This window comes from Pseudophryne corroboree, chromosome 10 (assembly GCF_028390025.1).
Source record: "Pseudophryne corroboree isolate aPseCor3 chromosome 10, aPseCor3.hap2, whole genome shotgun sequence".
In the NCBI taxonomy this organism is placed as follows: domain Eukaryota; kingdom Metazoa; phylum Chordata; class Amphibia; order Anura; family Myobatrachidae; genus Pseudophryne; species Pseudophryne corroboree.
In genome coordinates this window covers 138,121,606-138,143,999 of record NC_086453.1, presented here as the reverse complement: position 1 = coordinate 138,143,999, position 22,394 = coordinate 138,121,606, and the positions used below count along the sequence as shown (strand labels likewise).

The 22,394-nt window shown below is 44.5% G+C and overlaps 1 protein-coding gene, 1 long non-coding RNA gene and 1 pseudogene across 8 annotated transcripts in view; 1 reads left to right on the top strand and 2 right to left on the bottom strand.

Annotated features, from left to right (window-relative positions):
• BRSK1 (BR serine/threonine kinase 1) overlaps nt 1-22,394 on the top strand; it is a 662,917-nt gene that overhangs the window by 402,772 nt on the left and 237,751 nt on the right. For 5 of the 7 annotated variants that reach the window (XM_063942807.1, XM_063942809.1, XM_063942810.1 and 2 more), the window contains exon 3: nt 19,620-19,705. In XM_063942807.1, coding sequence (XP_063798877.1) covers nt 19,620-19,705 — 86 coding nt within the window. Of the gene's footprint in view, nt 1-19,619; nt 19,710-22,394 lie in introns of all 7 variants that reach the window. The other 2 variants (XM_063942812.1, XM_063942813.1) reach the window with 1 other exon arrangement.
• The window catches only part of LOC134966236 (uncharacterized), a 105,451-nt gene that overhangs the window by 75,474 nt on the left and 7,583 nt on the right, over nt 1-22,394 (bottom strand). The window contains exon 2 of the long non-coding RNA XR_010188607.1: nt 19,593-19,684. This is a non-coding gene — a long non-coding RNA (uncharacterized LOC134966236). The remainder of the gene's footprint in view (nt 1-19,592; nt 19,685-22,394) is intronic.
• LOC134968195 (5S ribosomal RNA) lies at nt 1,895-2,014 on the bottom strand (annotated as a pseudogene).

Below are 22,394 nucleotides of genomic sequence, written 5' to 3'. Positions count from 1 at the left end.
CCCAATGACGTAAAATGTATATAACACATGTAACTTTGACAAGGAAGGTGGGCCCCTCTCAGCTCTGGGCCCCATTGCAGCTGCACTGTCTGCACCTATGGTAGCTACGCCCTTGGATCCATGGTTATTTGCTTTATAACAAGGCTGCAGAAAAATAGGTGCTCGGAATAACAATCTAGGACAGGTTCTCTGACCCACTGGGGAATAGCAGCAACTAGTACTGATTGCTGCATACAACTCTGGCCAAAATAACATCTGATAATCTCTCTCACAGGTTTTATCTTCCCAAAGATGACACCCATACACATGGTAATATGCCATTTCAATACTGTGGGGCACTTGGCATTAACACCTACCCACTTTGTCCCATGATTGGTAGCTACTTTGTATAATAAATAATCTTCACAGCTGAGTCTAGAACAATCTCTAAACTTGTATCAGCTGCTATTCCCCTATTAACATCAACCAGTGACTGAGGGCCTGAATAAGAGATGGTTGCAGTTCCCATCGATGCAGCGATGGGAAAATATGCAAATGCAGCAGGAGGCATCTTGTGTAGATAGATGTCTCCTGCCGGCTTCTCTGATCCGCTGCTGCATCCAGAGAGCATCAGATCATCTGTGTGATCAACGGACATCTGAGTAACCCTCAGGTCACTCAGATGTAATCACACTGCAGGGGCCAGGAAGTCTGTGTCACTCCCTTTTTGACAAAAGCTCCCCATCGCTGCCCCAGACCTGCCGCCAAACGTCCGCAGCCTGTTAATAAGACTGCAATGTCCAGGGCATCTGGAGTGATGCTGCAGAATGACATCTGTACATGTGCAGAACTCACCCCATCGGAGATTTACATAAACATTGGGTCTATGTACATCTCTGAATGGGATGCGGTTATGTGACCGGTGGTCTCCTATACCGACGCCGGAATCCTGCCCTGTGGAAATCCCCGCAGCTGGCATGCCGACTGACAGGGACTAGTCCACGACAACCACAGAGTGGGAATAGATCCTGTGGCAAGTGCAGCGAGTCACAGAGCCCGCTGCGTAGCGAGCCGGCAAGGGGCTTCGTTATGCTTGCCCCCCCCCCCCCCCCCCCCCCCCCTCCCGCCGGCAATCTAAACACTGGGAACCTGGCATCTATATGGTGACCAGCAGTATCCCATCAGCCGGTCACCGACACCCAACCCCTCTGAATTGTAGTTTCCCATTTCTTTCTATATTTCTCCCCAAAAATTAATTGCAATCATCTCCCACTTTGATTGCCTGCATGTCAGAGAGAGAATGTGTGATAGGGAAGCCGCACTGGTTTCTGATAATTATGAGATGAATAGTGAATGTTCTCTAAAAGAACCGACTATCTTATCTGGAATAAATTCCTTAGTACGTTACCCCACATTTAATGACAGAATGACTGTCTATATGATGTGTATTGGGTGACCGTCAGTGGTGCTCCCCTGAGTCTGTATACCTGAAGTTAAGGACAAAGAAAGAGAACAAATAACTCTTTTTGGGAAGTACTCATATTCTAGAGGACTACATATATTCAGATATAGTTGACTGATAAAAATAACAATTTTATTATGTACTTTTAAAATAACGGAGTTCCATCAGAGATAATATTAAAATGCGAAAATATATAGCCTATGCATTACACAATTATTAGTCAAATACTAAATTAAATAGTGAGCCGGCTTAGCTCTTGATGGTAAATTTTATGCAGTTGACACCTCTACCAAATAAATCCAATAGGTAAAAAGAACCCTCATTCAGCTTGCTTATATTCCAATGGGAAGTATATTCGCAAGGAGTTAAATCATAGGTTCAGTCGTCATTTTGCTTATGGAATCATCTTAACATGCCCTTTAGGGTTGATGTGTGTCTTAGGCGGACAAAGTTGTATTGCAGCACCAGGGTATTCCCAGGTAGTCCCCTATCCAAGTATTAACCCGGCCTTCCACTGCTTGGCTTCCAAGTTCGGAAGAGGTTGGGCTTATCCAATGGGGTATGGCCGCAAAAGTAGAATGTCCGTTATGACACTACAACACCTATTGGGTGATGTTTGATAGAGTAATTTGTGCTTTCGTAGGTAACACTGCATATGGTGAGGACTTCACATCTCCAATATAATAGCCCAGATCTGTGATTTTGTGATTCATTTGCTAACGCTGGGCGGAGTCACAACAGTGGGCGGAGTTAGTCAAATGAGTCACAGATCTGGCCAAATCTACAGGAGACTAGGAGCAGCTGCAGAAGCATATAGTATGGACATGGCACAGGCAGGGGTGCATACCTCCCAGCTTTCTTCAGGAGCAGGAGACACACACACACACACACACACACACAAACACACACACACAGCGAAAAGGGGGCGTGGCTTCACGGGAGGGCCCGTTTTCGTCAGTGAGGGGGCTTGCCCAGCGCTCTGTGAGCTGCTGGCATGCCCCCAGGGGCTGATTATGAGTCCGGGGGGCACAGGGTACTTGAGACAGGGGAGCCCTATCTCATTGCTGTGCCTGCTGTGGGGTTGGGGGCGTGGCCTAATCGCGCCCGCGAGGCCACGCCCCCTTATGCAAATTCCGTATTTTTTTTTTTTTACATGGAATTTTGGCCCCTCAGCTAGGGCTAAATCCAGAGGAGGTGGTCGCTCCCCCCTACACACCCGCACAGGCAGAAGAAAGCAGGGAGACTGCTGCCTCCCTGCAACACCACAGACCTGCCAACACGCAGCAGCGTGTGCCGACTGTAGCACAATGCTGCCGTTGTTGCTGGGGGAGCTTCTGAGCTGGGACAGAGCTACTCGAGCCGGGGGGACCCCTAAAATTGTGGGGCCAACGGTACGTACCGCCTGCCCCCCCCCCCCCCCCTTAATCCGGCTCTGCTGCAGGAACCCCCCCTTAATCCGTACCCCCTGATGCCCCCTGTCCCTCTGTCTCCACTATTCACCGCTGCTCTGCTAAGCAGAACAGCGAGTACAGGAGCTTTTCAACTGCCCCCCCACCGCAGGACACTGCGACCCGCGGGTGGGACAGCGGGACAGACCCCAAAAAATGGGACTGTCCCGCGAAAATTGGGACATTTGGGAGGTATGGGGGGGTGTGAGGGGGTATGCCATACTTGACCCCCACATCAGCATACTCAGCAGGGTCTCTCTGGCGGGGAGGAGCGTCACTTTCTGGCACACTCCACGCTTCTTAGCTGCAGTTGTGGGTCACCAGCCGCTGTGCACTTTCCGTACTGCCTCTGTTATCTCCAGCCCCGGCAACCCCACCGCTAGCTGCAGCGCTGCCACCCGCAGTGAGGTGCGCCCAGCTCCTTCACACACTTTAGCCGGCGGGTAGCGCTGCAGAAGTCTGCGCTACTTGCAGGCTCTGACCCCCTCCTCCCTCCAGCAGCAGCGTCTCCTGGGAGCTAACCAGTCACTCCCAGTTTCCCCTTACCATAGTGCCTCCGCACCTTCCCCTCCACCACATGCGGCACTCCACCCCTCCACCACATGCTGTGCCTCCAGACCCCCTACACCACCCGCGGCTCCCACTCCTCCGCCCCTTCACCACCCCCAGCAATTTCCAGGCCCCCTCCACCATTCACCCCCCTTATATGTCTCCCCCACACCTGCCCCCCTCCACCCGCAGCATCTGCAGACACCCTCCTCCATCCGCGATTTTTATGGCGGGGGCAGGTAGGTATGATAACAACTTAAAGGCAACCTCTTTACTTTTATAGTGTCTCACTTCTGCTTTTCATCCATCATACCATTGGCATAGGGTGGAGAATAAGAGAGTGAGTCACTAGCATGAGGTTAGAAGGAAGAGAGGTAGAGCAGTCAGACATGCAGTGACTATTACGTTGAACCCTGTTACACATGCATTGCAAGGTTCATACGTTTTTGGGTCTACAGCACACGACACACTCCTGAAAGGAGTGAATAAACTGCCGGTTAGAGTTATATATCGGCACTTAAAGGAACCCTCAAATTACTGCGAATCGATATACTGATGTATGTCAATACAACAACTGTAGCATATGCTACCTATATAGAAGCCGCTGCACAGCTGATATCATAAACTTTGACAATGTGCAGATATGTATCAGTACAAGATCTATAGCATGTGCTGCCCATACCACGGCCACTGCACAGCTTATATCATCAACGCTGAAAATGTAGCATGTGCTACCTCTGCAACATACAGATATGCATCAATACAGGATCTATAGTAGTGCTGCCCGTATCAAGACCACTGCACAGCTTATATAATCAACACCGACAATGTAGCTAGTGCTACTTCTATGAAAGCCACTGCACAACTGCAGAATAGTAAATAAAGAACATATAGACTGTCCCTTGCAGGGTTTAAATGATCATATCCAGGGTGCAATACACTGTGCTACAGATAACAAGTATTGGTGGTGCTCAAATGCAGGCAGCGTGTGTGCTGCCGTGTATACAATACCCTCCACTTCCTTTGTTGTTCCTGCCTTAGCCAGGGCCGGAGCTACCATTAGGCAGCTTTAGGCAGCTGCCTATGGGCGTGGGACCTGAATTGGCGGCCAGTAGCCGCCAATGGCATCAGCAGTATTAGTTATGAGTCACGCTCATTGATTACAATATGTAACAGGCCCCAAAGAAGGAGGCGTTCCGGCTGGAGAAGAGCACAGGGAGCACGATCACTCCACTTACCTCCCCTGCTTCTCTTTATAGTGGCGTTGTCCCCCTGTGTGAAAATAGAAACACAGTGGTCTGGCGGCAGGGGTATGTGATCTGCCCTTCAGATTTTCTCCTCCCCTGCTTCTACTGGCCAGGCGCCGCACTGCTCCACATTTGATAGAGGCTCTGCTTCTGCACAGCGCATGATCTGTCCTCCCCTGCAGGCGATGAGTGATGTTCCCTCTCCCCGCCCCCTTCCTTAATCCCTGCTTCAGCTCTGCAGTCTGTACAGCAAGTCCTCTCTCCTGCTCTGCACACAGCATGTCCAGGGTCCCTCCCTCTCCTGCTCTGCAGAGCAAGTCCACCCCCCCCTCTGCTGCTCTGCACACAGCCTGTCCCGAGCCCTCCCTTCTTCTCTGCACAACCTATCCCTCCCCCTCTCCTGCTCTGCACAGTTAGTCCACCCTCCCTCTTTCCTGCTCTACACACAGCCTGTCCCAAGTTTACCTCCCCTCCTTCCCCCCCTACCCTCTCTTCTGCTGTGCACAGAATGGTGTCCCCTGCAGGCAGAAGGTCCCATTTCCTAGCCCAGGGGTGGCCAACCAGTCAGAGACAAAGAGACAAAAAATCTTGTTAGGTATGTTAAAGAGCCGACATCAAGCCAAAGGCGCATGTGCAAAAATGGGGTGTGACTTTGTGCCTGCTATGCCACACCCCTGGTATAAAAGACAATGAAAATGCCAGATCCACATAAAATACATTTTAAAGCCAGAATCAACATAAAATACATTGAAAAAGACACTTCCACATAAAATAATAAAAAAATCCAGATCCACATAAAATATATTGAAAAAGCCATATTCACATAATACACTTCAGCTCCTCCATGTGTCACTCCAGCCAGTTTCCCCAGGTGTCAGTGTGTCACTCCAGCCAGCACCCTCCTGTGTCACTCCAGTCAGCTCCCCATTGTGTCTCTCCTGCCAGGATTCTCCTTTGTCACTCCAGCAAGGTCCCCATTGTGTCACTCTTGCCAGCACCCTCCTGTGTCATTCCAGCCAGCACCCTCCTGTATCACTCCAGCCAGCACCCCCATTATGTCTCTCCTACCAGGATCCTTCTGTGTCACTCCAGCCAGCTGCCCCTTGTGCCACTCTAGCCCACAGTCATATGTCACTACAGCCCAGTATCTGGCTCCCTCAGTTTTCAGTTGCTGTAGTGCTGCTGTGTGTCTGGTTGGAGTGCACCAGTTTCCAGGATCTGTTGTGGTCAGGTGACTTTGAGTGTCGGGAGCCACATTTGAATAAAGAAAGAGCCGCACGCGGCTCAAGAGCCACAGGTTGGCCACGGCTGTCCTAGCCTGTATTAAGGAGTCCCAGCCACCTCCTGCACTGCATGGCCTGTACTTCCTGGGTCCTGGTCTGGATGCTACTGCAGCTGATGTGTGAGGGAACACAGAGCCTCCGGTTGATTCTATTTCGGAGTGGGAGAAGGGACCTTCTGACGTATCTAGGGGAGGAGACACGTCACCAGGGGGAGGAGCTACGGGCGAACAGGGTACCCGAAAAGTACCCTCGCGGGCTCGCTTCGCTCGCCACGCTTCGGGCTCGGTGGCTCGCTCCGCTCCGCTTCGCTCGCCACCTGATTACTAAAGGTAATAGTTGGTGGCGTGGATAGTAGAGGAACTATCCCGCTGGCGTAGCTCCTCCCCCTTGTGTTGTGACTCCTCCCCCAGACGGAAAAGGTCCCTTAGCCCACTTGATTCTAGCATCTACCCAGAGCCTCCTGCAATGCTGCAAACAGAGGTAAGTACCTGACGGGGGCTGTGTACTTATTTATGTTATGTGGGTGAAGTGGAGGGTGTACACTTATATTGCTTGGGGGGTGAGGTGGGTTGAGGGGTGTAATGTATCTGGGGGGGTGAGGTGTTTGGGGGGTATAGTAATTTATCAGCGGGTATATAGATCTATTATCTGGGGAGAGGAATAGGTTGAGGGGTGTAATATATCTGTGTGGTTGTATATTTATATTAACTGGTAGGGGAGGTAGATTGGGGGCGTGTAATAATGTATTGTAGAGGGTTGTATACTAATATATTATGTGGGGGGTGAAATGGGTAGAGGGGTGTAGTATTTTTTTCTGGGGTGTTGTGTAGATTATTTTGTGTGGTGGGGTATTGTAATATACTGGGGCTGCTTACTAACCTCATTTGGCTTTATTGAAGTTACTTGGCAAAAAAAAAAAAAAATATATATATATATATATATATATATATATATATAGTAAGCTGTTTACGGCACTCCGTTGTCCTGTATGGTTAAGTGGTTTGATGACCGGTGCCCTCCGAGGAAGACGGGAAAAGCCGGTTCCTTAGATAAGGTGCATACATCGGCGGCACTTTCGGCGCATAAAGGAAGAAGGTAGACATAAGTAGCTCTGCGGTAGAGCTTGTTTTGTTTGTTACTTCTTTCTGCCTTTAGTGCAATAGTATTATATTTGATGACGTTGTGGGGTAGTAATGCAAATATTACTATGCAGCACGGATCTTGCACAATCACTTTGCACTTTGTTTATTATATACTGTTTGTTTTATTGTAATAGAGGTGTTCCAGTCCGGGTACTCCATGACGCCGTAGCCGGCGCACTGTGATGACGTCAAGTTTGAACAGAGCGTGTCGGGACTTTGGCGCCATGGACTACAGAGACAGGGGTATTTAGGTGAGTTTGTAACGGTAAGCACTTATCCTGATGGAAATGTTATAATAGACATTGAAACGTTGAACACAAAAAAAAAAAAGATCACACCCAGCTGTGTCTACCTTCTTCCTTTATGCGCCGAGAGTGCCGCCGATGTATGCACCTTATATATATATATATATATATATATACCCTCCAACATGACCCGCCCCACTAGGTTCAAAATGCTCTGTTTCTGGACTTCCCTCTTAATTTATTATTGCCATCACCTGTGAAGAAACAGCTTTCTTATCATTTAACTAGTTCAGCACAGGTGATGGAAATCATAAATTAAGAGGGAAGTCCAGAAACAGAGCATTTTGTACCTAGTGGCAGTGAAGAGAAATGTGTGACCGCTCATTATGTTATAGCAGCGTTTTTCAACCACTGTGCCGCGGCACGAGCGGATCTGAGATGTGCCGCCAGAGATGCCCGCTGCCGCTGCATAACCCTGCTGCTGCCTCACTTGAAACCATAATGTCCGATGTCGGGCTCGGGCGGCGCTGGGCTCTTCCGGGTAGCCCAGACGCAGCCTGGCCCGTGACCCGTATGGAGCAGCAGCGTGACTCAGCGCGCTCCTCCACGTCACCTGCCCGCCCAGTGCTCCTCCACGTCACCTGCCCGCCCAAGTGCTCCTCCACGTCACCTGCCGGCCAAGTGCTGCTCCTGTGTCCTCGCTCCTCACCGCTGGCTGCAACGCTGAAGGAGGGAGACAGTAAACAGCTCCTGCCTCCTCCACAGCTACAGAACTAACCTACTCAAGTACAGTAGGTTCCTGTAAATTTTTATTTATTGTTACTGTGGTGGCCAATGTGTGGTGTAACTAATGTGGGGGCCAGTATGTTCTGCATTTAACATGCGGGCCAATGTGTCCTGCAATTACAGTGGGGGGCCATTATGTGCTGCAATTACCATGGGGGCCAATATTTTCTGCAAATACTGTGGGGGCCAATGTGTGCTGCAATTACTGTGGGGGCCAATGTGTTTAAATTGCTGAGGGGGCCAATATGTGTTTTGTTCCTGTTTAGTCCAATGTGTGTTGACCCTTCCCCCCGTAGTGGTTGTGGGAAACTGATGGTGTGCCTTGGCAATTTAAAAATCCTGTTTGGTGTGCCGCGAGTTGAAAATGGTTGAAAATCACTGTGTTATAGGATGGACCCTGCTATCAGTGTGATTGGACGATCATTGATATTAGCGACAGCCCTGTGTGTTATGGGATCGGGCTATCACTAGTGTGTACACTGTACAGATGGTCCAGACTATCAGTCTGTAGCAGTGATGGGGAAGCCGTCCTCTCCCCTGGATACAAGTCACACTTCCCCACTGAGCTAACCCTATGCCACAGGCGACATCCAGCATGGTCTGGCAGCCATGCCTCTGCAGCAGGGACAAGATCCACAAGCAATACTCATCGGTGCGACTTTGTTTCACCGATGTAGTAATGCCAGACCAGAGCTGCTCGGACATCTGCATAGTGATCCGAGAGCCACTCAACCGCCACCCCCAGGGAGCGGGTCTGGTACACACTGTCCACCATGGTCGCCTGCGATGCGCCTGGAAGCCGAGACAGCAGTAGCGCCCACTGTGCACACTGCACTCTGCAGATACACTACCGCTCCCCCACACGTCCCCACATTCACTGACCATACACAGGAACAAGCCAACCGGCTGGACAATCACAGGTCACCGCGCAGTGCCAGTATAGTGAGGTGGAGCTGAACCCTGACACAGATCTATCACCTCCACACTTTTTCACCTATGGGTGTGTGAGTGGGGGGACGGGGATGGGGGGCGACATGAGTTTTGCCTAGGGTGCCAAATTACCTTGCACCGTTCCTGGCCTTAGCGATAGAGACTATGAGTCTGATCGCTGAGAGATCCCCAGTTTTGCCGTACTCGTGTCCCCGCGTCCTCGCCACTCTGTGTTCCCGGTGAGCGGACTTAGCAGAAGCCGGTTCTTCCGGTCACATGTGCGCACCACGTGGCCAGTATGCGCCTGACGTACATTTCGCTATGTGCTTGCTCACAGGACAGCTTGTTGCTATGGTTCCCAGATTGTTATTGTAGGGGGTTCCATGCCACGATTGGTTGTTCATGGTTAACAGACTGATATGTGCGCCAGTAAAAGGACCCAGTCCTATTTGACAGACTAGGATATGAGCAAATCAATGGACACCCATATAATATTCATTAATGCAATCCGAATTACGGATTTATTCCAGCAATTAGGTCTGTTTAGTGGTTCACAGTATATCTAGTTATTGTTCGTACCAAAACATGGCAAAAAACGTATTACCCTTACCGAGAATATATATGAAATATTTTGTTAAAAACAGAGAGAAAAATAACAATCAAAATGACTAAGAATAAATTGAATAATTATTCATATTTTTATAGGACAATCATAAATGAGTAGTTATAGATTATTATAGTACTATCCACTAAGTTATAGAGATAATATTTTTATTAAAAATGGATGTTAAAAATAGTGAAGTTAAATTCAACAATATATGTGAAAAGATACACCAAATGAAGTTAATTATATACTATATGAAGGTGAAAAGTGTTAATAGTCTAATACATAAACGTGAATGAATTGTTTGAATAATTTACATTGGTAAATGCCGATATATTGTGTATACAAGATGGAAAAAGGAAGACGTAAAGGATTTCAGTAAAAAGGATATAGATGTGTATAATATGTATAATATAGTGTAATGATGTGTTATATTGTATTATATTAATGCTGGTAATTTAATGTGATGTGCAGATATCATTGTGATTTATTGCATTAATGAATCTAAGGATATAGAAGGACGTGATATGGTGCTAGGTGATAATATGAAAGTTAAAAATTAAAAATTAAAAAGTAATAAATTCAAATGCAAGAGTGAAAACAAATAAAGTGACTATAAATTGGGGGGAAAGGGGATTCCTTATAGGGGTTTTGAAATAATTTATTAGTGTTCTTATGTTAGTGTGTGGATGATTGGAAAATATGCTTATCAAAATAGTAAAAGAGAAAAGAAGAAGGGGGGGAGAAGGGGAGGGGGAAAGAAGAAAGGGGGTTTGGGAGGGTAGGGAGGAAAAGGGGGCTTTGAAAAAGGAGGAGGGGGGAAGTTTAGGGGTTTGTAGAAGGGGAAGAAAGGAAAAAGAGGGGTTAGGAAAAGAAAAGAAAAAGAAGAAGAAAAGGGAAGGAGAAAAAAAAAAGGAAGGGTGAAAAAGGGGGGGGGGGGGGGTGAGGGGGTTATGAGTATTAGTACAGAAAAAAATCAAAATCAGTGAAGCTAAATTAGTTATATATAGGTTGATTTATATGATCAATAAGTGTACATATTATGTTATCTTAACTTCTATTCTATATAGTGGTCAATAAATATAGATTAGGCATAGGTACATTTAAACTAAAATAATATAGTGGTTCTCCGTATAAGGAGAAAAGCTCCACCGTTTTAGTGCAGGTGGGGCAATTTCTTCTGCACAGAGAGTTTTTTATGTACTTATTTGTCTCATGGGGAGCAATACTTTGATCTATAACTGAGTGTATAACTATAGTGAGGGTGACAGATTTCCATGAGTCCATTAGGCATTAATTAAGAAATACGCCAAAGTTGATGTTTTCATTCATCCCTTGTGGTTGGAGTGTACCTAATTTGAAAATCCACTTGCTTTTCTTCTTCACTAGACTGTCAGTGAGATTACCTCCACGTATTCCTTATCTCACTCTTTCCATCCCAAATACCTTCAGTTCTTCCCATCTATTCCCATGGCAGTACACGTTGTTTGAGAGGTCGGGTAGTCATATCCACGTATTTTTTTGTTACAGTGGCACTGGATACAGTAGATGACACCTTCCGTTTGACAGTTCATATAGTCCTTAATCCTTAATTTCTTTCCATATTTGTCCTCTACTTCGATTATGGTCTGTATAAATTTGCAGGCTTTGCAGTTGCTGCAAGGATATGTCCCTACTGTTTGGTTCTTCTTATTGGGTAGTCTCTGAAAATGGCTCTTTACCAGCTGATCTTTTAAATTTCTGGATCTACGCCAACTCATTGACACATGGGAGCCCAATTTCTCGGATAGCACTGGATCGGTCTGGAGGACATGCCAATGTTTTTGTATCGCCTGTTGAATATGCCTCCATTCTTGGCAAAAATCGCCAACGAATCTGATGGTAGTGTTATTTTTAATCTGTTTCTTCTTAAAAATGATATCTTGTCTTTTGGTTGTTGTTGCAGTTCTCATAGCCTTCTTGATACAGGTATTGCTGTACCCTCTTTCCCGTAGTCTCACAGTCAGTTCAGTGCTTTGTCTTCTGAATTGTTTATCGTCTGATCAATTCCTGCGAAGACGTAGGAATTCACCCTTCGGTATATTTTCGACTGTTGGGGGGAAGTGGGAGATTGTCTGGTGAAGCAGCATATTTGTAGCTGTCTGCTTTCGATATAAGCTGGTGGCAAGCATTCCTTCCTGGTTTTTAAATATCATGAGGTCCAAGAAGGATAATTCTGATTGACTTATATTGTGGGTGAGGCGAATATTAAGTGTATTGTTATATAGGTGTTCAATAAAGCTATACAGCATCTGTAATTCACCTTCCCAGATCATAAAAATATCGTCAATGTAACTGGCCCACCTAATGACATTTGATGTATATTTGTCATTATCAGATTTGAAAACCACCTCCTCCCACCACCCGAGAAAGATGTTGGTGTATGTCGGTGCACAGGCTGCCCCCATGGCCGTCCCTCTCTTTTGCAGATAGAATTTGTCATTAAATGTGAAAAAAATGGTGATGTAATACAAAGTGCAGCATTTTGATCAAAAATTCATGGAAGTCTTACAGGCCTTCATTGTGTAGAAAGTATTCAACTGCTGTGATCCCTTGTTTATGGCCGACTGAGGTGTACAGCGCCTCAACGTCCAAAGATACTAGATATTGGTTGTCGTCAAGTCGCACATCATATAGTTTTTTGAGTATATCTGCTGTATCTTGGACGTATGAGGGAAGACATAAAACATGTTGTCTTAAATGCAAATCTAAAAAGATACTCACCCTTTCTGTTAAGCCTCCAATACCAGACACTATGGGTCTACCTGGGGGTATCTGAATGTCCTTATGTACTTTTGGCAACATGTAGAATGTTGGAATTTTAGGACTCAGAACTCGTAAATATTGTAGCTCTTGTTTTGTAATTGTGCCACTATCAAAGGCTTGATTTATGAGCCTATGATACATTGTTTTATAATTTTCCAATGGATTGAATAACATCCTATAGTAGCAGTCTGTGGTTTCTAATTGACGTTGTGCTTCTTGTATGTACTGTATTTTGGGCCAGATTACAATGTTACCACCCTTATCTGACGGTTTGATGATAACATCATGCCAAGTCTGTATCTCCAGTAATGCCTTTTTCTCCTGATATGCTATGTTGGAGTATCCCCTGTGTCCTTTTGTGTGGATAGCATCAAACTCTCTTGCCACTAGTCTCATAAATACTTGTACTTCTGGACATAGTTGTTCCGGTGGGAAGAAGGTTGATTTCTTCCTACATATTGGTCTTGTTGATTGTTCTGGTCCCTCATGCCCTGCTTCATTTTGTTCTTGTTCTAGTTCTTGAAGTATCATTAGTGATTCTTGTTCTTGTGGTGTAAATGGTTCTCTTCCATCATGGATGCTGTCTTGTACTGGGAGGGTGAAGGGTACTCCTTCATTATTGACATACATCTTAGTTAACAGAAGTTTCCTCCCAAATAGCTTCAAATCCTTCTCTCATTTAAATCTATTAAAATGACCCGTGGGAGAGAAAGTCAAACCCTTACTCAGAATTGATTTCTGTGATTCAGTGATCTGATGTTCTGAAAGATTAATAATTTTAACCTGGGTATTTTGAGCTGTGTTGTATTGGTGATATCCAGATGTTGTGGGAATTAACGCCTTCGTGTGTTGCGGGTTATGGGGGGTGAGGAGTGCCATTGCTGCTGTTGTCCTCTTCCTCCTCCTCTTGCACCCCCTCCTTGTCTTCCTCCTCCTTGTTTTCTCTTTCCTTTCCCACACCGAGGGTCCCGTGAAAAATAAGGATTCTGTTGGCTATTGGTTGTTTCCCCTCTTGCGTTTGAATATTTGCCCGTGGTATAATCTGTGGTTTCTTCTGCACCTGATGTTTCTGCCTCAGATGAGGAGTATTGATCAGTATATTTGGAGGGGCTCCTCTTCCAAGTGGACCTTTGCCATCTGAAGATTTTACCAGAGGAGAAGTCCCGTTTATCTCGCGCAAATGTATTCTTTTTGCGATCAATAATTACTTGTTCATAGACCTGTTATTCCTGCTTGTTCTGTTCAAAACATCTTTGGAACTGTGAATCTTTTTCCCAAATCTCAAGTTTCATGTCATGCAGAATTATTTACCTGCCAGGACAGCTCTTCTAATATAGAGCTCTGTAGCCGAGGCCAGGAAGTCTGTGTCTGAAGACACAGTCCCAGGCCATGGCAGTCCCAGAAAATGGAGGTGACACATCCCTATTTTCGGGAATGCTGGCTCCACCATCAAGCGGTCACAGCCTGTCAGTCAGGCTGTAGCTTGGGGGAACTGTGATAGATTTTGCGGTAGAAAATCCTGCGCAGCACCGGCCGGTGTCCACATGGTCTTAGTACAGGGGTGATCTCTCTGCTCTCTACTAGGGTATCACGATAGGTCTCTGTAATGTCTTGGATGATAAGGACCTGGACCTTTTGGCATCCAAACTGGAATCCAGAAGGGATGTGACTTTCCATCCCCTATACCCATGGTGCTGTAGCTTTGATAGTTGTTGTTTAGCCAGGTCATTATCGACTTGTGTCTGAATATGACAGATGCAGTCATACAAAGGAGAGAGAAAGCATTCTGTATGGGGCACTCATGGTAACAACAAATTTTAATTTTAAAATATATGCTTTATTGTTTGACACTTAAAATGAATGTTCTCCTAAATATAACATTTTAATAGTGAAAATGTATGGTGAAATATCCAATGAGAACTATTAAGAACAAGTGTTTTTTTAAAGTTTAAGTTTTTAAGCTACTGTAGGAAACTGCATTTCTTGTCAGTCTGTGGCAATGTCTTAACTGCAACATTATTTTGTAATTAGATTATCACAGTATGTGCACCTTTGGGTTGAATTTGCAAGATAGGATAGACAAAACTGATCAACAATATATAATCAACATGATGCTTGCTAAAGTTTGTATAGCAAGAGTATGGTGTTCAGTTATCCCAGAATTATGCACTGGATCAAATTGGCTAATGAAATCAGCGAGTCAAGAAAGATTATTTTAAAAGATTTGCGTTTCACTAAATATTTTTACTCCCCAGGCAAGCACATCCATAGAGACCTGAATAATTTGCGCTCGGTTATTTGTATAGAGCCAAAGCCACTTCTTAGTAAAGTGGATTAAATTATACAGATATTGTATACTGACTCACTGACTACTGCACCTTTCCAGCAGGTTTAACTGCACTTTAAGCAAGCTTCTCTAACTTTAACCATGAGGTGACTTTAGCCTTACAGAGACAGTGCCAAGATACCCACCCACAGGTAATTTTACTCTCCTGGCCTGTCTCTCAAATGTCAAAACGTATGCCTCTAGAGATGATATCAGGTTTTGTGACCACAGGTTGTCCCTGGACTGACTTTTCATTTAATTTCTCATTTCAGCCATTAACTGCTGTTTTAAGAAACAACCTGTCTTTATTCTGAGCTGAGTCCACTCATAGTTTGCACCACCAGCAAGCTACTGTACTTGCCTCTTGCAGCGATGCATTACTTCCTCCAGTGATGCTGTTTGTTTCTTATTGCATTGAACTGGCCTTCATCTACTACTTCCTGTATCTTTTCTGAGTCCCACTTCAAACACCATATGTAGATCAGGCCTTCAGTAACTGTTCTTGCAAGGGATTAATTGAATCCAGGTATTTTGTTAATATATTTTAATATAGTCATGCTTCACATTCCATGCACCTACTGTAGCTTTTCACTGTATACCTTTGACATATATAGTGGCAGATGGTCAATTAGCCTAGTGATGTCATTCAGGTGCTTGAAAAAAAGCATTTTGTTTCCCCCAGCACCCTGAATGATAGCGATAACCGGATATAAATCCCACACAATATTAGAATTCAGAGATCTTGGTTACATATATTTGCACAAACGTATGATTAAGCCCCCAAGCCACATCAAGGCCTCTCTGTATATTGGGGGTCCCTAGGTATCTAGGTGCAGGGTGTGGCACCCCAAAAATCAGCATAAGCCAGAAAGCCAAGGGCAGCATACGAGTGAAAAAAGTATAGCGTTAATAAATTAGTGTTAGGAAGCCGAACCTAAAAAGAAAGTGATACAAAAATTAGATGTAATTAAAATAAGAAATAGTGTTAAAGAAATTAGTAAGTGATAAGTGTTAATAAAATGTAAAGGTATGCCACACTGAAGCCATCCATCTTAGCCAATCCGGGGGCACCACACCCCACACCTCCATAACCTCAATACTGTATACCTTTCCAAACAAAAGCCAGCTAAATGGGTGTCAAGCACCCTCCCCAGATCAACCAAACTTCCCATGAATAGATTAATTGTTCATAGCAAAGACTACACATCTCTAAAACATTATAAATTGGATTAATAACCTAGGTTTAACATAGCAATGTATTCTACACCGCAATCCCTCTTGCACCAGTTTAAAAAGAGCCTTACTTCACTACTCTTTACCATTTCCTTAACCTGTTTAATCCTTCGGACCTGATGATTCTGAGTTATGCAGATGCCACAGGCGGAGTCTCATATAAATAGACGAGCCCTATTGGCTTCTCTAATCTGCTGCTGCGTCCGAAGAGCATCAGATCATCTACGTCATGCCTGGCCTGTGGCTCTCCAGCTGTTGCAAAACTATAAATCCCAGCATGCCCTGCCACAGCTTTGCTTACAGGGAATGCTAAAACTGTAGCAGGGCATGCTGGGATGTGTAGTTTTACAACAGCTGGAGAGCCACAAGTTAGCCAGACGTGATCTACGTGAACAGCGGACATCTGAGTAACCCTCAGGTCACTCAGGATGTCCAATATAATCGTGCTGTAGAGTTCAGGAAATCTGCGTCACCTCCGTTTTGACAAAAGCTCCCTATCGTCACCCCTGCCCTGCCCCCAAATGTCTGCAGCCTGTCATTCAGGCTATGATGTCCAGGGCACTGGGAGAAATGTTGCAGAATGACATCTACATTTGAGCAGAACTCACACCATCAGAGATGTACGTAAACATCAAGTTTACGCACATCTCTGAATCTTAGTTTGTGGTTTCCCATTTCCATCTATTTTTCTCCCTATAGCCTGATATAATCTCTGTCTCATTTAGGGAGAGAGATTTCAAATATTGCAAATAAATTGCAATAATCTCCCTCTTTGATCACCTGCATACCAGCATTTTAGGCCTCCAATATGCAGGATTACTTACCTGCAAGGACAGCTCTTCCAATATAGAACTGTCCCAGTGATGTATAGACTTCTGGGTTAATGACCTGTGATGTGGTCTAAATGTGCATCACTGGATCCCAATCCAGTGATTTTTGTGGAGAAAAAAAATCCTGTAGGCTTCTATAGCCAACACTAACTATGCCACAACTTTCAGAAAGTTATGCTTTCCAGGGCTTGATGTGGGTACATCATAGCCAATAAAATCCTGCTGTGCCACAGGACTTCTGTGCCACGGGACTGCAGCAGATATATGTATCCGATACAGGGGTTCTGTACGGCAGCATACCACCCAGCTTGGGGAGGAAAATAATCCTGATGAGCTATCTCCATAGGGCGACTGAATTGGATTCATAAGGAGACGGAAGATAACAGGACCCCTCAGGTGGAAGTGAGTGGGCATATGCCCAACAATTGTACAGGCTGAATCTTAGAGTCCTGGCCAGGATCGAGGACTGCTGTAGAACTTTGAAGCTTATTAATACACAGTGCATATAGTGCATAGAAGATTTTATAACATTCTATTGCGTGCCTATGTCCCAGTGGGTAAAATTGGAGCAGCCTCATTGTGTACGATGACTACGATCTATATGGGATTGGCGCCATTAGCACAATCCAAAAATGTGCTAATGTGCCATTTTATATATATTGATTGTAGCTCAATTTTATTATCCTTTGTTTACATTTTATAATTTTTATGTAATGTGGATTGCAATGCCGGACGGAGTTTGCTTTATTAAAATATACTAATAACAGTAAAAATATATTTATCCCCTTATCTCTAATCAGCGCTGTCTTTTTTTACATGTGTTGAGTTAGTCTAATCTCAGGGAAGGTTATTGTACTGACTTTTGGGGGATTCTTTGGAAAAATTGTCTAGAGGATGATTTCTCTTTAAACGAAAAATCTGTTTTTCACACATATATCCATTCGTTTTCTTGGTGTTTGTAGGCACATAATTAATTTTTTTGGTTGATAATACGTATATGTTTGGCAGTTTTGGAAGACGTGAAAAGGAGCGATATATTCTCTGTAATAACAAAATGATTTTATGAGATATCCTCATATCATATGCTCTTACTGTATCTTACTTGATAGTGAATACCATTGCCAAACACATTTTAAAGTAGCATATTTTTATGTCAGTTGAAGGAGCATTTTTAATTACGTAAATATAGATCAGGCTAGATCCAGCTTAGGCCATGTTCTGATGGACTACAAGTTTCAGCATGCTGCGAGGTCTATCTTTTCGTTAAAGCAATAGGCAGAGTAGGTGCCTAGTCCAAAGCACATCTATCAATACGTGTTACGAAGAAAGCCTTTTTCTGGTTAACAAGTGGATTTTAAAACTGTGGCACTTCTTTTAGTAGGGTATAGTACAGCTGACCAGCGGTCAGGAGACCGCCAGTCAGCTTACCGACGCCAGTATTCCGGCAGCATACCGACGCTGCGCTCGCCACACTGCGGGTTCAGTGGCGACCTGCGGTCGCCACGGGTTCTATTCCCACTCTATGGGTGTCGTGGACACCCACGAGTGGAAATAGTCCCTGTTGGTCGGCATGCCGACCATCGGGATAGTAACCCGTCGGGCTGGTGGAGGAGGTCATGTGACTGTCGGTCAGCTGACCGGCGGTCACATGAATACCACCCCTTTTAGTACAATTTATTACTTTGAGATATTTCCCTACAGGATGAAAGTGTTTGTGCTGGTGATTGAGGGTTAAGCTTCGGTACTTACTGGAAATATAGCAGCAAATCATAAAGTGACGGGCAAGCACTGTAGCGTTCCACCAGGAGAAACTATGATGTGTTCTCTTGAACGGCTAAGATATTGCGGGTCCGTCAGCCAGTGTGTACGGGTGATACTGTATGTCTGTGAACTCCGTCGTTCATAGACATATCGCGTCGGCCCCGCAGCACAGCCGACGGCCAATGTATCTACCGATATATTGGTGTGTCGCTGTGTGTGTGTGGGCGGTCGGCCGACCGCCCCCTACACATGCTGCGGCAGCCGGCGGTGATTGACGACAGCTGAACTCCCAGTTCATGATGTCAGTCCCCGACGGATCGGGCAGTGTGTATGCACAGCACACTGCCCGATCTGTCCATAGATATATCTGCAGATCAATTGATCGGCAGATATATCTATCAGTGTGTACCAACCTTAAGATTATTAGCCATGGCAAGTTCATCTGGTTGACTGTAATCGTGTGTGTACTTGGTCACATGGGCTGGGAGTGTAATCTGCTGGAGATTGCAGGGAGTCAATACTTGTGTATAAGGTCACGTATGACATCTGGCACATCACTCCCAGTTCTGGCTTAAATGCTGTTCCTTCCGGGCAAGTCACTTTATGTATGCCAAACCTTCTCTCAATACTTATTCATCCAACATAGCTCTGAGGCATTCCTAATCCACAATGTTAATATCTGGGGATAACAGTTTTTCCTAGGGAAGCTAATTTATTATTAATAATACAATGTATTTGTTAAAAGTAACTTGGATAAAAATAGGCTGATCATTACAGTTGATATTATTATTCTACATTTATAACAAATATGACATACATTGGAGCATGACAGTGTAAGCATTATTAAATGTTTAATATATATTGTACAGTAAGTCTTACAAATGAATTCTACACACAAAAAAGTGAATGTCAGCATATTACTTTGCACATTGTTTCATCTGTTTTTTTCCTTATGTACTGACCTCTGTGTCTCATTCCCATTCTTGCAGGTGGAAAGAGAGATTGCGATCCTGAAGCTGATAGAACATCCCCACGTTCTCAAGCTGCATGATGTCTATGAGAATAAGAAATATTTGTAGGTATTTACAGACATTGCCTTGCTTCCACCAGCCTGCAGAGCTTTGGGCATCTGTATTGCTTGGCATGAGAAGCGCATGCATTGTTCCTGCTCTAGGCAGCAGCCGCTTCTGAGCCTTGCTTAGTAATCTGGATGCTATGTAAATTACAAGCATCTTGCTTTTAATGCCTTGCTGGGTTACAAAGACATATGATAACTGCTTGTTCTCCTTTTGTAAGACTTCAATGAAATATGTAGAAGTATGTTAGAGTAAACTGGTTTGCCAGAGCTGCTGCTTGCTCAATGCATCCTATTATCTTGCTAACCTTCTGTAGTGGGATACATTGTTGAGAGGGTAAAGTGTGGTGCAAGAATTTAATCATAGTGGGAGGATGGGATTCAAAAAATATGACCATATTTATTGCATTTTGAATCAAAAGGAACGTTCCCCGATTTCTATCTGTACAATATTCCATATATGTATTTTGTGTCTCATCACTCGTTTGTTCCGCATAATTATAATCAACAGTAGATTTGTTTCTAGCCGAAATGGAATGCATGGACCGTGTAACACCAGCATCCTCTTTTTGCTGAGTGCCTCTTTTATATAATAATTTGCATATACATAAACAGATTATTAACATCTCTAGAAATCTGCTGTGCCTACAGATACATATAGATAGATATACCCCACAAACAGATGTCCTCATCTTTCTTCTGAATTATTTTTTGTACTGTGCAGTAACTGTGAAGGAACAGGTATAAGGGAATCACTTTCACTTGTATAATTTCCATGACATCACTGGGGGGGATGCAGTTAATTTACCAGCTATCTAGATCCCGGCGGTCAAGAGACCAACGCCGGAGTCCCCACAGCCGACGAAATGCAGCTGATCGGAATCCTAATCAATGCCCTGATTTCCCACTCGGGGGGTGGTCCATGCCACCACCCGAGTGGGAATATAAAAGTGTGGCGGGCAAAGCTCACCACCGGGCCCAAAGCATGGCAAGCGCAGCGAGCCTGTGAGGGTACTCGCTGCGCTCACTAATGGGATACTGGCAGTCAGGATTTCGGCATCGGTCTCCTGAGCGCCGGGATCCTGAGCGCCGGTATTACATACCATACCCCACTGGGAGAATACATTATTTATATTGCAGGATGTGTGGTCTATACACGATCACCAAGAGGTGTAGGGGCAGGAACAAAGTACTGAGGCCCAGGCCTGCCCAAGGTGCAGTTACAACCCCAAATGGAGCAAGCACACTCGCCTCTGTGGCTCCTGAGGCATAGCTTCTGTGGATGAGGTCTTGAAAGCACCAACATAGGGCGGCCACACCCATGAGCATGCTCCTTTGTACCAGGGTTCATCATTTCTACTGGCATTCCTGATTCCAAGTATCTTTTCCCCCTCAGTTTTACCAAGCAACCATAAACAGAAAGGAGAGATGAGCCTTTATATACAATATCTTTGAGAGTGTATCTAACAAGGAATAAATGCCAGATTAGTAATACCAGGAGTGGATTTGGGGGTAAGGGCGCCCACAGGCACAAAAGATATTGCCACTCACGATGGCATGTAGTAGAGAAATATTTTGTAGTTATTGGTGAATTTTGGACCGACAGTACTAAAACAAGTAACCAAGTGTCGCCTCATCTCCTCCCCAGCAAGTGTCACCCCTAGGCATGTGGCCTAATGGTAAATTCACCAGGTAATACCAGGGGTGAATTTAAGGGTAAGGGCGCCCCTAGGCACAAAAGATATCGCCACTCAAGATGGCATGTGGTAGAGAAATATTTTGTAAGTGTCACCCCTGGGCATGAGGCCTAATGGTAAATTCACCACTGAGCAATACTGTAAGACTGGCACTCCAGAAAATTAGTAGCTTAATGCCCTCAATGTTTTGAAATGGGACCCTGAGATGGTCCTAAATGTTGATTAATAATGTTAAAATCTATTTAAATCCCTTTATATACTATTTTTTTCCTTCCATCTTTTATTATACCCATATTATAATCTCTTACCATAATAAAAAAAAGATTTTCTATGTCATAAATGGTGATATTAATTAAACTTACAGTATTTGTATGTTCAGCCCTGCTAGATTCATAATTGTGCCAGGGAGTAGAGTATATGAAAGGAGTTCTCTTACTCATTTAGGGTTAATGTAGCTTAAATGTATTCTGTCATAGGCATTTTTAGTGTCTACTCACATTTTGCCTATTGCGTTTTGGCTGGGTTGCTTTCAGATGGCGCACTGCAACATGTAATAGGCTCTGGGCATGGTCATTTAAGGACATGAAAATGACTGTTAGGAGTTTTGAGCATAAAAACAGAGCACGCATATTCTGTGTATCAAGATGTATGATACATATTCAAGCTTAGGGCATTGTGATACGTCTTGATATGAGTATATCTCATGTGTTGTGCTGAGAGCACATCACTGTTTTATATCCATTCTTTAATGGGAGTAATTTATTTCTAGTCGTAACTAGTGTTCTGCTCACAACTTTATTAGATTGTATTGTTCTTTATTTATCTTTTAAATGCATCACATGTCAGATGTTGCTATTTATGTGTACTGTTGCACTGTGTATAGAAAACATAATTCAGTTTTATTAATGAAACAGACACAGTCGGCCGTGGCACAGCTAGTTCTGTTCTGTGTGTTGGAATATAACAGGGAAACATTTAACCAGCTCTGCGGC